At 34.7% G+C, this 14,053-nt stretch overlaps 1 protein-coding gene across 4 annotated transcripts in view; it reads left to right on the top strand.

The window, feature by feature from the left end:
* ATG2B (autophagy related 2B) overlaps positions 1 to 14,053 on the top strand; it is a 64,263-nt gene that overhangs the window by 2,553 nt on the left and 47,657 nt on the right. For all 4 annotated transcript variants that reach the window (XM_079128951.1, XM_079128953.1, XM_079128952.1 and 1 more), the window contains exons 2-6: positions 6,912 to 7,074; positions 9,367 to 9,519; positions 9,972 to 10,074; positions 11,788 to 11,950; positions 12,698 to 12,877. In XM_079128951.1, coding sequence (XP_078985077.1) covers positions 6,912 to 7,074; positions 9,367 to 9,519; positions 9,972 to 10,074; positions 11,788 to 11,950; positions 12,698 to 12,877 — 762 coding nt within the window. The remainder of the gene's footprint in view (positions 1 to 6,911; positions 7,075 to 9,366; positions 9,520 to 9,971; positions 10,075 to 11,787; positions 11,951 to 12,697; positions 12,878 to 14,053) is intronic.

Below are 14,053 nucleotides of genomic sequence, written 5' to 3' on the forward strand. Positions count from 1 at the left end.
GCATATATACACAATGGAATATCACTCAGCCATGAAGAAGGATGAAATTATGACATTTGCCAGTAAATGGGTGGAACTGGAGACTGTCATGCTAAGTGTAATAAGCCAATACCAAATAACCAAAGGCTGAATTTCCTCTGATTTGTGGATGCTAACACACATTAAGGGGGGCATGGAGAGAATAGAAGTTCATTGGATTAGACAAAGGAGAATGAAGGGAAGGGAGGGGGGTGTATAGGAAGAAAGAAGGAAAGAATGAGTCAGACATAACATTCCTATGTTTTTATATGAATACACAACCAGTGAAACTCCACATCATGTACTACTACAAGAATGGGAAGTTATACTCCATTTATGTATAATATGTCAGAATACACTGTCATGTACATCTAAAAAGAACAAAAGAAGCCAGTTAGTGTTCATTGAGCACCTGTTTATGTCAGGCATTGGTCTAGGCCTTTTCATTTTTGTGCTTTTATTTCATCCTTGTCGGAAATCAAACGATGATATTTGAAGTTTATACATTGACTTCAGGATCATTGGCAAAATAATTTGACTAGATTTAATCCGAGGATTATTTTGTTTCTTGTAAGGGTTATGCCAACTGAAATGATTATGCCAACTAAAATGATACTGTCAAAGCTCCCAGTAACATTTGCTGTTGATTTATTAATTTTAGTGCGCTATTGTTTATGATTAAGATAAATCTTGATGTGATAGATACTTAGCTATTTCTATTCAAAATTGTTTCCAAAGTCAATTGCTTTTGATACATGTTTGTAATTAGTTTTATAACTGAAAAAATGATACCTCAAAGATCCATAAATTCTAATGGAAGAATTACATCATTGGCTACATTACTGATTTTTTTTTTGGGGGGGGGGGAGTACTAGGAATTGAGCCCCTGGGCACTTTACTGCATCCCCAGTCCTTTTTGCTTTTTATTTTGGGATAGGGTCTCGTTAAGTTGCTGAAGCTGGACTTGAGCTTTGGATCTGCCTCAGCCTCCAAGTCCCAGTGATTACAGGTGTGTGCCATGGTGCCTGGCTAATGGCTCAATTTTTTTTTTAATGTTTTAATTATTAACTATTGATTATGCATAGGATTTTGTTGAGATTTGTAGTGGCAGTTCCTTCTTCCCTGATCTTTATCAGTTATTTTGCTAATTGGAAAGTGCTGCAGAATAAAAAAGGTTTATTATTTTAGATTTAAAGCCTTTCCCCCCGAATTCGTTGTTCAGAAGACTTTTAGATTGGTAGGGATAGTCTATCCAAATTTTCAAACCTTTTGTAACCTGTGTAACATGTGTCTTCTAAATACAGGCTGTGTTTAAATAGACACTGTTTTTTAAAAGTCATTGTTTTCAACAACAAAATTGTGGAAGGAGGGAAACATTTCCAAGTAAAGTTTTTAAAAATGTTTCCTCTTTGTAGTACAGGTATTCTTTGAAAAGGAGTTATTTTAGTTTTCATTATTAAAATGTTTTCCTTACTTTCAAAAGGCAGATTAAATATATTTTTTGGGAAAATACCTGCAGGTATCATATACTAGTGGTTAGCTATTTGTCATCACATAAATGTTTGGCATATTTAGAACTACTTACACTGTGTAAAAGGGAACTGCTTATTCCTAACAGCTTGTAAATACTTGATGACAAGAAAAATCAGGAAACCAGAAAGTTATTTTCACTCAGTATCTCTTTATAAAGATTCCACCGTTTAAAGGTCTGCTTTTAGTGTATAGACTGTAAGCCTAAGTAAGTTTGAGTATGCTGAAATGGAACGTCTACTTGGGGACACTGCTCTTAAATCTTCCCTGTTGTGGAACTGCTGGTCAGCTCTGTACAGTGCATATGCATGAAAGTACTCATGCCCATTTATATACTATTAGTACAACTTTGTAATGTAACCATTGAGACATTGAATGTAGAATGTCTGGTTTTTTTTCTTGCATTCCTGTGAATCATCTTTTCCACTCCCTGATATATATATATATATATATATATATATATATATATATATATATACACCTCATTTTTTGAAAGAAATGCCTTAAAAAGTTTGTGGTGGGAGGGGGAAGAGAAGTGAGGGGTTTGGAACCGCTCCACAGTTGAAGTGGGTCGTTTCATTGTGTCATGAGTTCCTTGTCTCTAGAAGTGGGCAAAACATAGGAAGGAAGAAATCTGGTAGGAGGTTGGATTTAATGAGTCACCCACCCTTCCAACTCTTTAAGGATATGACTTTAATTTTTTAAATGGAAATTCATGAATGAATTAAATGCATTTATTGAGCTTAGCATGTGCTACTGTGAAAGACTTAGAGATCTAATAGTGAACTTTTCTCAGGAACTCAGTGTGGTACAAGATAGACATTAGCAACTCAGTACACTGAAGTCTTTTAAGTTCAGTTTAATAATATATATATATATTTTTTTTTTTTTGGCGGTGCTGGGGATCGAACACAGGGCCCTGTGCTTGCAAGGCAAGCACTTTAACAACTATCTCCCCAGCCCAATTTGTTTGCTTTGATACTTATACCTTGTTGATATATATATAATAAATTGTTTTCAGTTCTAGAAACATTTATTACTAATAATTTGCCAGATGCTATAGTAGAGACTAGAGTGTGTTCTCTTTTTTTGTTTGAATATGTGCATGAAACTCATTGATAACTGAAAGCATAATAACTTTAAACAGAAGAAAAGCCTTAAGGAAATCTACAAGAGGACATTTATTTGCTGAGAATTTCAAGTGGTTCTACTTTTAAGAATTTTTGAATCACATGGATATACTTAAGTGAACCAGTGAGGAAAATGTCACTGGACAACACAAGGAGTCAATTTGACCAAGTGAGGTTTAGAAGCTTATCCTGTTCATATTGCATAGTAGACTGGATTTGCACAGGCTGAATTTCATAGTATCTTGTGAAACAAGACATAAGGGATTTTGTCCAAGTGCACATAAGACTGTAAGTGTAGCCTGTTTACACATCGTGTAATTAGGCAAATTGCAGCTTATTAGTACAGTGTAAATTCTTTAACTGTTGATGCTCCAGAACTACTTTCTTTATATTTACCACATTTTCTTTTTAATATTACTCTTCAGTGCTGTAATAAAACTTTCTGAACCATTACATTAGAAGTTTAGCCACAAAATTGGGATAGAAAATTTGGTTTGTACTCATCAAAGCCAGTTTCTTAGATGGTTGTCTAATGTTAAGATTCCCATGTTGCAAAGACTAAGTCAAAGGGTACACTTTAAAATGGTTGATATATTTTCATTTGTTCATTTTAATTATAAAAATAATGTTTATTGCAAAAACTATCAAACAAAAGAAATATGAAGTATGAAGTAATAGTCCTTAATCCCTTCTTTTCCAGAAAGAACAATATGGCACACAAATTTCAAATTTTTAATTATGGAAATAATACATTAAACAAAGAGTTTTGAACTTATATAGGGTCAGGGAACTAAGAAGGAAATTGGGATTGGAGTGAGTTTAAGTTTTATCATGTTGATTTTTAGGGGTCTTTGGAACATTCAGGTAGAGGTGGCAAGAGGCAGTGGGATTAGAGGAGGATTGAAGTTGATAAAAACTGGGAGCATCAGAGTTGATCAGTAGTCACCAAAACTGGAAGGAGATGGAACCACTCAAAGTAGATGCGACGTAGGTGGATTAGGTTGAGAAGTACACCTGAGGATGAAATACAGGTGAACACATCAACTTTTTAAGTGGCAAAGCGTTGGAAAAAAAAGGTGGAGAGTGAAGTGTCACAGAAGCCAGGGGAAGTTAGAATTTCAAAACGGGGCAGAGGTGGTCCTAGGACTGGTTAGAGATGAGAATTTCAGGAAGAGAAGGACTGAATGTTGTCATTGCATTTGTCAGTTATTGGTGACTAAGAGCAAGTTCAGAGGAGTGGAGGATTAGAAGGTAGACTTAATTTATGGTTTAAGCAAATAGCTAATTTGACTAAAGAAAGATAAATGGTATTGATGACTAGAGGGAACATGGAATTGAGGTAAGAGATTTTAGTTTACTTTTGAAAATAATAACTACTGTTAAGCACTTTCCATCTCTACATACTGTAAATGGGCACTTTGTCATATGTTATCTTACTCTAAATTGGGTAGTAACATTTCCTTTTTATAGTAAGTAGTTTATTCAGGCACAGTAGTAGAAAGCAGTACAGCAAGATCAGAAACCTAAATCTGACTTCTGTGTTCTTTTTGTATACCACATTGCCTTAAAAGATGTAAGAAACCTGAACTTCTCAGACATTAGCAGCACTCAGTTCTCCTGGGAATTTGCTAACATGCAAACTTCTGTCGCTTTCCTACAGATTCTGATTCTAGAAACTCAAGAATCTGCATTTTAAAATAAGCATCCTAGAAGAATCTGATGCATATGTTCTGACTGCATTTTGAAAAAGAGATGGAGTTTTTTTTTTTTTTTCTCTTCTCATTTAGTTTTTTTTTTTTTTTTTTTTGGGTGGAGGGGCAGTACTGGAGATTGAACCCAGGGCCTCACACATGCTAGGCAAGGACTCTACCATTGAGCTACAACTACAGTTTGTTATTTAATTGAGATAGCGTCTTGCTAAGTTGTCCAGGCTGACCTTGAAGTCCTCCTACCTCAGCCTACTGTGTAGCTGGGATTACAGTTTTGTGCAACCTCACCTGGCCTCCATTTAGTTTTAAAAGGCTGGTCTGCAAAGCCCAGTACTACATTTTTGAGAATTATGATATGTTACTAAATGGTTTCGCTTAGCTTCCTTCAAAATCTTCCATTGTAAAAATAAATTTCTCTTTTCAAATTTTTTTTTGCAGTGATTAATGGAAGGCCTTTCACAAGTTATTTTTTTGGTCCTCAGTCACCATATCTGTAAAATGGGCACTAAATATCCAGTTCAGAGGGCTTTTGTGAAGACTTAATGTGATATTGTAGGTATAAAATAGTACAGTGTGGTGTCCTGCATGTAGTAGGTGCTAAATGTTAATTGATCTAAATTAGTTCTTGCACACTTTTTTCCCTCTATTTGAATTCTGATGCCTTGATTTAAACTAGTGAAGATATATTCTTTCCCTAATCTTATGGAATCATCTACTAAAAAGGAACATACATTTTAATGTTTGCTTTTCTTCATACTGCCAAGCACACCTTGAATTTGTAATAGAGCATAGAGCTCATCATTGTACTGTGTGGGCACTCAACATTTCAAAAGTGTTCAGTTTGTACCAGGAACTATGTTAGTCACTTTATGTGTACTGTTTCATTTGTGGTCACAGTAACCCTATGAAATGAGTACTATCCCAATTTTATGGATGAGGAAATTGAGACCTGGAAGTTAGAATCTTGTCCAAAGCTACCCAGCTAGTTAAGTGATTGAGTTAGGACCTGAACATGTGCGTGTATTAAAGGAATGGTCTTCAAACATGTTTGCTTACTTAGCCCTTAAAAACAGAAGCAAAACAAAATTATGTATTCCTTGTACATTTTAAAGTTGACTTAAATTTTTTTCGTAAGTTTAAATTGTTGTAGAGGATAACATTGTGTCATAAATACTGATATAAAAAATATAGCTTTTTCACCCAGTAGGATCTCAGTTTCCACCATTAGCCATTTAAAAGTACTCAGAGCCTAGCGTGGTGGTGCATGCCTATAATCCCAGTGACTCGGGAGGCTGAGGCAGGAGGATTGCAAGTTGGAGGCCAGCACAGCAATTTAGTGAGACCCTGTCTAAAAAAGGAAAAGGACTGGGGATATGGCCCAGTGGTTATGTGCCCCTGGGTTCAGTCCCTGGTACCTAAGTAAGTAGTAAGTAAAAGTGCTCAAACTTTTCATTAGTAGTTGGAATTTTACCATATCTTTTTCCATTAACTTCATATGTCCATTCTCCTCTGTAGAATTCTATTGTAATTTGTATATTTTGTGCTTAAAACTTACTGATTATGCTTTCATTTCTTTATAATAAAAAGGTACAAATTGGAATTGATCTCCCATTAATTTTTTTTTTTTTTTGCATCAAGTGAATACTTTCTAGTATAACATTTCAATTCCTTGAGTGATTCCATCATGATTTTTAAATTAGTGGTTACTGTAGGGTTTACCATATTCATCTTACCAATACCTTCTTCAGTAATCACTAGGCTTTAACTGTTGAGATTTTTCCTCTGGATTGTGTTATTACAATTACTGTAAGTTTACAGTTGATCAGTATAAGTGTATTATACATTTTGATAAATAAATTTTTTTATTGGAAATAAATTAACAGAAATAAATTTCTTAACAATATGAATGGGTTGTTTCTTCCTATACTCTAATTAGTTCATGCATCCTTAGTTGCATACACTTAAACCTAGAATTCAATATGCCCTGGCATAAATTTCCTTCTAAATTTTAAAAATAAATCTAAACTTGAGAAATACTGATCATAAATAAATAAGAATTTAGGAATTTTGCAGTAGTAATATAATTGAGTTCTTTGAATTACTGGGATTGTCATGTCAAAATAAATAAAAGCATTAAGATAGGGAACGACCAGAAAATTACTGCTGGCCCTGCTTCTATATGCTGTTGCCTCTGCATGGGTTACCTTGCTGGTTATCTCCTGAGCCTCTGGTCTCAGCTTAAAAATCACACTTCGTCTGGAGGCCTGCTGTGACACTCCAGGTTAGGTTCTATCATGTGCTTCAAGAGCCCTCTCTTTCCTCTGTCACGCAATTTGTCATTCTTTAACAAAAGTTGTCTCTCTTGTATACCATTTTGTAAACTTAATGAGAACTGGAATCACCTTTTATTTTGGTCTCTGCTTTCTGTGCTTGACACATGTGTGGGCATATTCACACCTTTGAAAAAGTTAATTTTATGTTCTCATTTGTGTGATTTCAAAAGGAATTTGGTTTTTCTCTTTAGTGTCTCAATGAAATCCTGGAGTCAGCAGATGCACCTTTAGAAGTCACTGAAGGATTTATTCAGTCAATTTCTCTGTCAGTTCCGTGGGGCTCCTTGCTACAGGATAATTGCGCACTGGAAGTGAAAGGGTTAGAAATGGTCTTCCGACCTAGACCTCGCCTAGGTAGGTGTGTTATATGTTTCTGTTTTATTTGCTTCTGTTTTCTCTATGCAGAGATTGAGAAAGTAACCTAATGGTTTTATTGATTTGCACTGTATATTTGACATTTTCAGTTGATAAAATATTAGGATTTGGTTCTTTATAAGGATGTGTGTGATATAAGAGTTATTTCTTTCCCTGTTTACTCACAGGAACTTTAGTGTACATATACTTGGGTTTATTTAATTATTTGTTACCTATTATCTAAAATTTTAAAGACCCAGAATATTGTCACAAAACAAGGAAGAGTACTCAAAGCTATTTTGATATAAATAAGTAAGGTGAGCAGGGAGAAGGAAATGCTCTTCTTGAGAATGCCTACTTATAAGTGTAGAAAAAATTGGTAGGATTAGATAGACTTGAAGAGTAGGTATGCAAAGATAAAAGTTTTAATTCCAAATACTGCCTGAAACTCCAAAGTTCAAATTTTGCTTAGTAGAATTTTAGTGGCCTGTATTTTGAAAATTGATGATATAATCATGGAAATCCTCTTTAATAATCTGATTTTTAATTTATATGAATATTCTATATTTTAACCATGACAGGTAGATACAATACTTCCCTGTGAAAAAAAAAGTCAAACTTTAAAATATTTTTCCCTTTTAAAGTATTCCATGAAGAGGGCTTGTAAATTCCATTTTGGAAGGCAATAATTCTAGTAATTTTGTTTGTTTTGAATACCTAAGGAGGTGCAATGGAATTTTCTTGGGAGGGAAAGTCTGGAAAGAATTTTTTACAGTTAATGTGTTTCTGCCACAAACAATGCTCTTTTATATCACCTATACTTATACCAATTTCTGAAGTCTATGTCATCTGCCACCTCTGCCAGATTTCTTGTTGATCCCCTCAGTTAGAAGATAATTCTTCTCTTGGCTTTTATGATGTTTTCTTTTGACTTTCAATAGTCATCTATTAATTCTTCTTAGTCATGTTTTATTTCTTATACATTGTAAGCATTCTGAGGACAAAATTTATGATTTATTTTTCTCTGCCCTACAGCAGATTGGCAAACTTTGACCTGGAAGGTAAATCAGGCCTGTTACCTGTTTTTGCAAATAAAATTTTATTGAGACAGCCATGCATATTTGATTTACTTTCTATGGCTACTTTAGCACTGTTGTAGGAGAGTTAAATAGTCGTGATATAGAACATGTTGCCCACAAAGCCAAAACCATTTAATATCTGACCTTTATAGGAAGATCATTATCTCTCGATGGGTGCAGTGGTGAACACCTGTGATCCCAACACCGGGAGGCTCAGGCAGAAGGATAGCAAGTTCACAGCCACTCTCAGCAGCTTAGTGAGATCATAAGCAATTTGGCAAAACCCTGTCTCAAAATAAAACCTAAAAAGGGCTCAGTGGTAAATCACCCCAGGTAATCCCCAGGAACAAAAAAAAAAAAAAAAAAAAAAAAGTTCGTTGGTCCATGCTGTGTAGTATTTAGAACAGTACCATACATGTATAAAAATACCTATTCAATTCTTGTTGAGTGAGTGTATGAATAATTGATACAAGTAAAATATACAGGGAGAGCACATACCTTTGGATTTTTTTCTGGGATCTACTTTTCTTTTTTGTTCTCAGTTATTATAAGGTGACATTTAAATCTCAGTGATCTCTAGAATATTGTTTTCCCGTATGATACCCTAATGTTAAAAATCTACTTAAACCAGGCTTGGTGGCGCACACCTTTAATCCCATTGGCTCGGGAGGCTGAGTCAGGAGGATCCTGGAGTTCAAAGCCAGGCTCAGCAATGGTGAGGTGCTAAGCAACTCAGTGAGACCCTATCTCTAAATAAAATACAAAATAGAGCTGGGGATGTGGCTCAGTGGTGGGGTGCCCCTGAGTTCAATCCCCATCCCCCCCCCCAAAAAAAAACAAAACAAAACAAAAAAACTACTTGAATTGAGGCTATAAAAACAGATTTGCTCTATACATGGGAATTGGAAAAAAATGATTTTTTCAAAGTCTCCCTGAACTCATTGACTTTAAAATAAGTGTCATAAATGCAAACTTAATAACTATATATTAATAAGAAATCTACTTGAAATGTGTTATTATAAGAAATGGGGGTTGTTGGGCTAGGTATGATGATGGCCAAATTATATTGTTACGCTATGTGCATGTACAGATACGTAGCAACAGATTCCATCATTATGTCCAACTATAATGCAGCGATAAAAAATGGAAAAAAGCAAAGAAATGGTATTGTAATTTTGAGAAATTATTTAGGATTAATCTTTATTTTCTACAGCAACTGGTTCTGAGCCTATGTATTGGTCAAGTTTCATGACTAGCAGTATGCAACTGGCAAAAGAGTGTCTTAGCCAGAAATTAACAGATGAACAAGGAGAAGGATCCCAGCCTTTTGAAGGACTTGAAAAATTTGCTGAAACCATTGAAACAGGTTTGGCATTATTGATCATATCTAAAAATTCAGATTTTATTTAGTAATTTAATACCTTAATAAATTAAGTCTTTTATAAGGCAGCTCTCTAGGAGTAATTTTTAAAAGAATTACTGTTCTCATTTCAGAACTTTACAATTGGGGTTATTTCATTTAATTTCTTTCCCCCTAGTGTCTCATTTGTTTAATTTATTACTTTTGCAAAATGATGTGATTAGAGTTCAACAGACAGTGTTAGTGGTTGTTCTAAGTGTCTGTTGAGCAATAGCTTGAGTAAGTGTTCAGTGAGCGTAATATTTATTTTAAAACTCAGAATTTGGGGATTTTAATGGAAAGAAATCTGGCTTTTTTATTTTGTAAGTTCTTATCACACTAGTATTTCTTTGTTTGATTAGAACTTTTTATTTAGTAGATGTATGGTTCTTCCATTGATGATTACTTGTTTGCTCTAGTACTAAGAAGAGTAAAAGTCACTTTTATAGACACTGTTTTGAGAATTGAACATGTGCCAGAAAATTCCAAAACTGGAACAGCCCTTGAAATTCGAATAGAAAGGTAAGAATTTTTGTATTTGAAAATAACTGTATTCTAACTCTCATATTACACTTCAAAATGCTGGGCTATGGATGTGACTCAGTGGTAGAGAGCTTGTCTAGATGTGTGAGGCCCTTGGTTCAATTCCTAGTACGGCAAAAATAAAAAATTAATTCAGGGTGCTTTTAGAGACTAGAGGTGATGATATTAAATTAAAATATTACATAACTTCGGAATAAAGTCATACTTTTCAAGTTATAGTCTAATTCTATTATTGAAATTATATATGATACTATGTTGAATTCAAAGTAAGTAATTTTCTTTCAGTTATCAAATCAAAGCTGTAAGTATTTGAGTGCTATTAAACTTAAGGCACTCTTCTGAGTTTGCATTTTTCTTCATGGAGCAATGCAATATGTAGATATGTTTCAGGAATGTGAAAGAGTGCTCTGCTGTGCTTAATCTGAGTGCTGCTTGACTGAGAGAGTGAAGGCACTGTTTCTTTTGAGAATCTGTAAGCATTATTTTCAGGTAAATATCTGCAATATTGATTTACTTAAAAAGATATAAACATGCGGCTTTTAATTTTCTGTTGTACCCACTTGGTGGCACCCCATAAAAGCTTGAAACAGGTTTATTTATATACACACATAGATGTTAGGTTGTAACTTCACCAGAGTTGGTGCTGTACAACCTGCTAAGAGAAATGAGCGGGCCGAGGTAGGTACACCAACCCCCAAAGATATATATATTTTTGTATCTGGAATTGAACCCAGGGGGCACTTAACCACTGAGCAACATTCCCAACCCTTTTTATGTTTTTTTTTTTTTTTTTTTTTTTTGTTGTTGTTGTTGTTGTTTTTGGGTACCTGGGATTGAACTTGGGTACTCTAACACTGAGCCTCATCCATAGCCTTTTTTATTTTATTTAGAGACAGGGTCTCACTGGGTTGCTTAGCACCTCACTTTTGCTGAGGCCGGCTTTAAACTTGAGATCCTCCTGCCTCAGCCTCCTGGTGTATCAAGGTGCCTTGCCCCCAAGACACTTTGTATATGTATCTATTGGAGGCATTTACCAGGGTTTAAACAGATGTATTGTGGTTTGTTTTTTCTCAAAATATATCTATTAGTTAAACAGTTATTGTTAATGATCTTTGAAAATAGGGGGCATTGCCTTAGATGGTATATTAAAACTGTATCTAACATCTCATGAATTTGGAACCACATACTTTATCTTATTTAAAATGAAGATTTGGTCATACAAGAATTTGAGAAATGCCATTTTCAGACTTGTGACTTGAAGCCAAATGCTGTCTCACTGTTACAAAGAGATATTTTAGGAAATTGTAGAAGAACTTTTCCTTGAAGGTAACTTCAGGAAGTTATTAATTTTTTCCTTCAATTTAAGAGCCTTATGAAGTTATTTTTCTTGGAGGAAATATTTACTGAAGTGTGATGATTCTGACATCTTTTAGAGAGAGACATTATTATAATGCATATTCTAAGAAGTGCTAACACCTGAAAACTCCCTTTAACGTAAAAGATCTCCTTTTTTTTATTATTGCAAGGAAGTTGTCCGAGGAGTTTTGTTGGTTGTGTGTGTGTGTGTGTGGTGTGCTAGGGATTGAACCCAAGGCCTTGTGCATATGAGGCAAGCACTCTATCAACTAAGCTATATCCCCAGACCTGTCCTAGGAGTTTTGTTCAAATGCTCCTTTTGTTTTTAATTTTTAGAACTGTATACTGCGATGAAACTGCTGATGAATCCTCAGGAATTAATGTACATCAGCCCACAGCTTTTGCTCACAAGTTACTTCAGCTCTCTGGAGTGTCTCTCTTTTGGGATGAGTTTTCTGCATCAGCAAAATCTTCACCAGTGTGTTCAACTGCACCAGTGGTAAGAAAAACAGAACAATCCCAAACTTGATCATGGATTTCTAGAAGGTTTAAATGAGGGCTATTAAATTTTTCTAGGATGTATAGTATGGTGATGATTCTTCATCTGATTTGCAAGTTAGCACAGATATTCAGTAATGGGGATATGTATTTCAGAGATTTAAAAATACTTGTATTTAGTGTCTTTCTTAACAGTTTGCTAGCTGTGTGTTAGTTTGACAGAAATGTTGGCAACTGTGTCTTGGGGCAGAATGGCTTATTGATATGTAATCCTTTTATAATATAAACTGGAAATTAAGCAGTATTCAAATTTATCTTACAGAATAAATGTATTGCTGAAAATTTATTTTACAAATTTTGCCGTTTAAAAAAAAAAATCTGTATAATTAAGGAACTCTTTAATTTCTTCCAAGAGCACAAAATCTTTATAGATCAGTCATTCCATTATTTACCTTTTACGTTATTTCACATATCAGGTATTCTTAATTATAGTGTCTGTCAGATTTTCTTATTACCTTGAACAGATACTGTACTTTTTTCATAAACTCCTTTTCTGTGTTATGTCTTCATTTGTAGCCCAATGTAGTACTGTTCCATTTTAGCTATCAGATACTACTTTATCCAGTATAACAATATGGCTTTGCATGCCAAATATTTTATTCTTAGTTGACATTTTATATTTTGCATTCTACTTTATTAACACTAAGATATTTAAAATAATTCTTCTATTCTTACTGCATTATTTCAGGAAACTGAGCCAAAGCTGTCACCTAGCTGGAACCCTAAAATTGTTTATGAGCCACACCCACAATTAACTAGAAATTTACCAGAGATAGCACCATCTGACCCAGTGCAAATTGGTGGGTTAATTGGTAGGTTGGAGTTGAGTCTCACATTGAAACAGAATGAAGTACTTCCTGGAGCTAAGGTCAGTGTTTATTTTGTCTAATAAAACTATAACTGTTCTTTAATCTGTGTACCCTGAGCCTCTGGTTGGGTACTGTAGATTACCAAAGGCCTCTCTTTTCTTGGTATCAGCATTTTACTCTCACTAGGAGCTGGTGTCTTGGGTCCTCACAGTTAAAATGAGGACTGCCTTGGCCTTACTGCTGCAAGTCAGGTTCTATGAAGGGCCGCCTCCTGTACTCACTCTTCTCATTCTAACAGTCAAAACCAAAAGCATGGTTTCATCGGTTAAGATAATTAGGAATTCGTTAATAACATGTCTTTCTGTTGTCATAAAATTAAGAAGTTAAAAAGAGATTTGAAAAGCAAGTTGATTGTAGAAGTGTTTATGTAAAATTTTCCATCCATCCATATTTTGAATGGAATGACTTTCTATAGTAGTGCAATATTTATGAAAAGATACTCACTTTTTATTTCTCTCAGCTTTTTGAAGACATCATATAAAGACAATGAAAGATACGCTAAAGGGTATGGAAATTGCTTTGGGAATATAGAAGAAGGGCCACTGAATGCTGTATGTAAATATACATAGAAAAATTTTCAGGGTATTTAGGAGTCCTCAGAAATCTTTCCTTGGATTTGGGACACCTGATTGGAGTTGGAGGAGGAAATTGAGAATTAGAATGAAGATAGTCCTATTACTGATTATTGCCCTCCCCCTTCTTCACTGCCTTGCCCTTCCTCCTTTAACCAGGTTTTCAACATCTTCATGAAATATCACTAGAGGATCCTTAAGGGAGTAGGTAGATGTAGGTGTGTGTAAACACCATGGGAACTCCCTTGCTATGGCAACATCCTTGGGATACCAGCACATTGGTGGTGTCGTTAGGGAATGTATTTCCCATTTATTTAAGAAGAAAGGGCCATAACAATAACTTTCATAGTTCAGTTTTTTAAAAATTTTTTAGTTGTAAATGGACACAATATCTTTTATGTGTTTATTTTTATGTGGTGCTGAGGATTGAACCCAGTGCTTCTTGCATGTGAGACAAGCACTCCACCACAGAGCTATAGCCCCAGCCTTATAGTTCAGTTTTGATTAAATGTATATCAGTCGCAACATTTATGTTTTTGATCTTTGTACACACCCAAAGTTTTTTATATTATGTATTGATAGGTATACGTTCTTGTCATATTA

This window comes from Sciurus vulgaris, assembly GCF_902686455.1.
Source record: "Sciurus vulgaris genome assembly, chromosome: 2".
Taxonomy (NCBI): domain Eukaryota; kingdom Metazoa; phylum Chordata; class Mammalia; order Rodentia; family Sciuridae; genus Sciurus; species Sciurus vulgaris.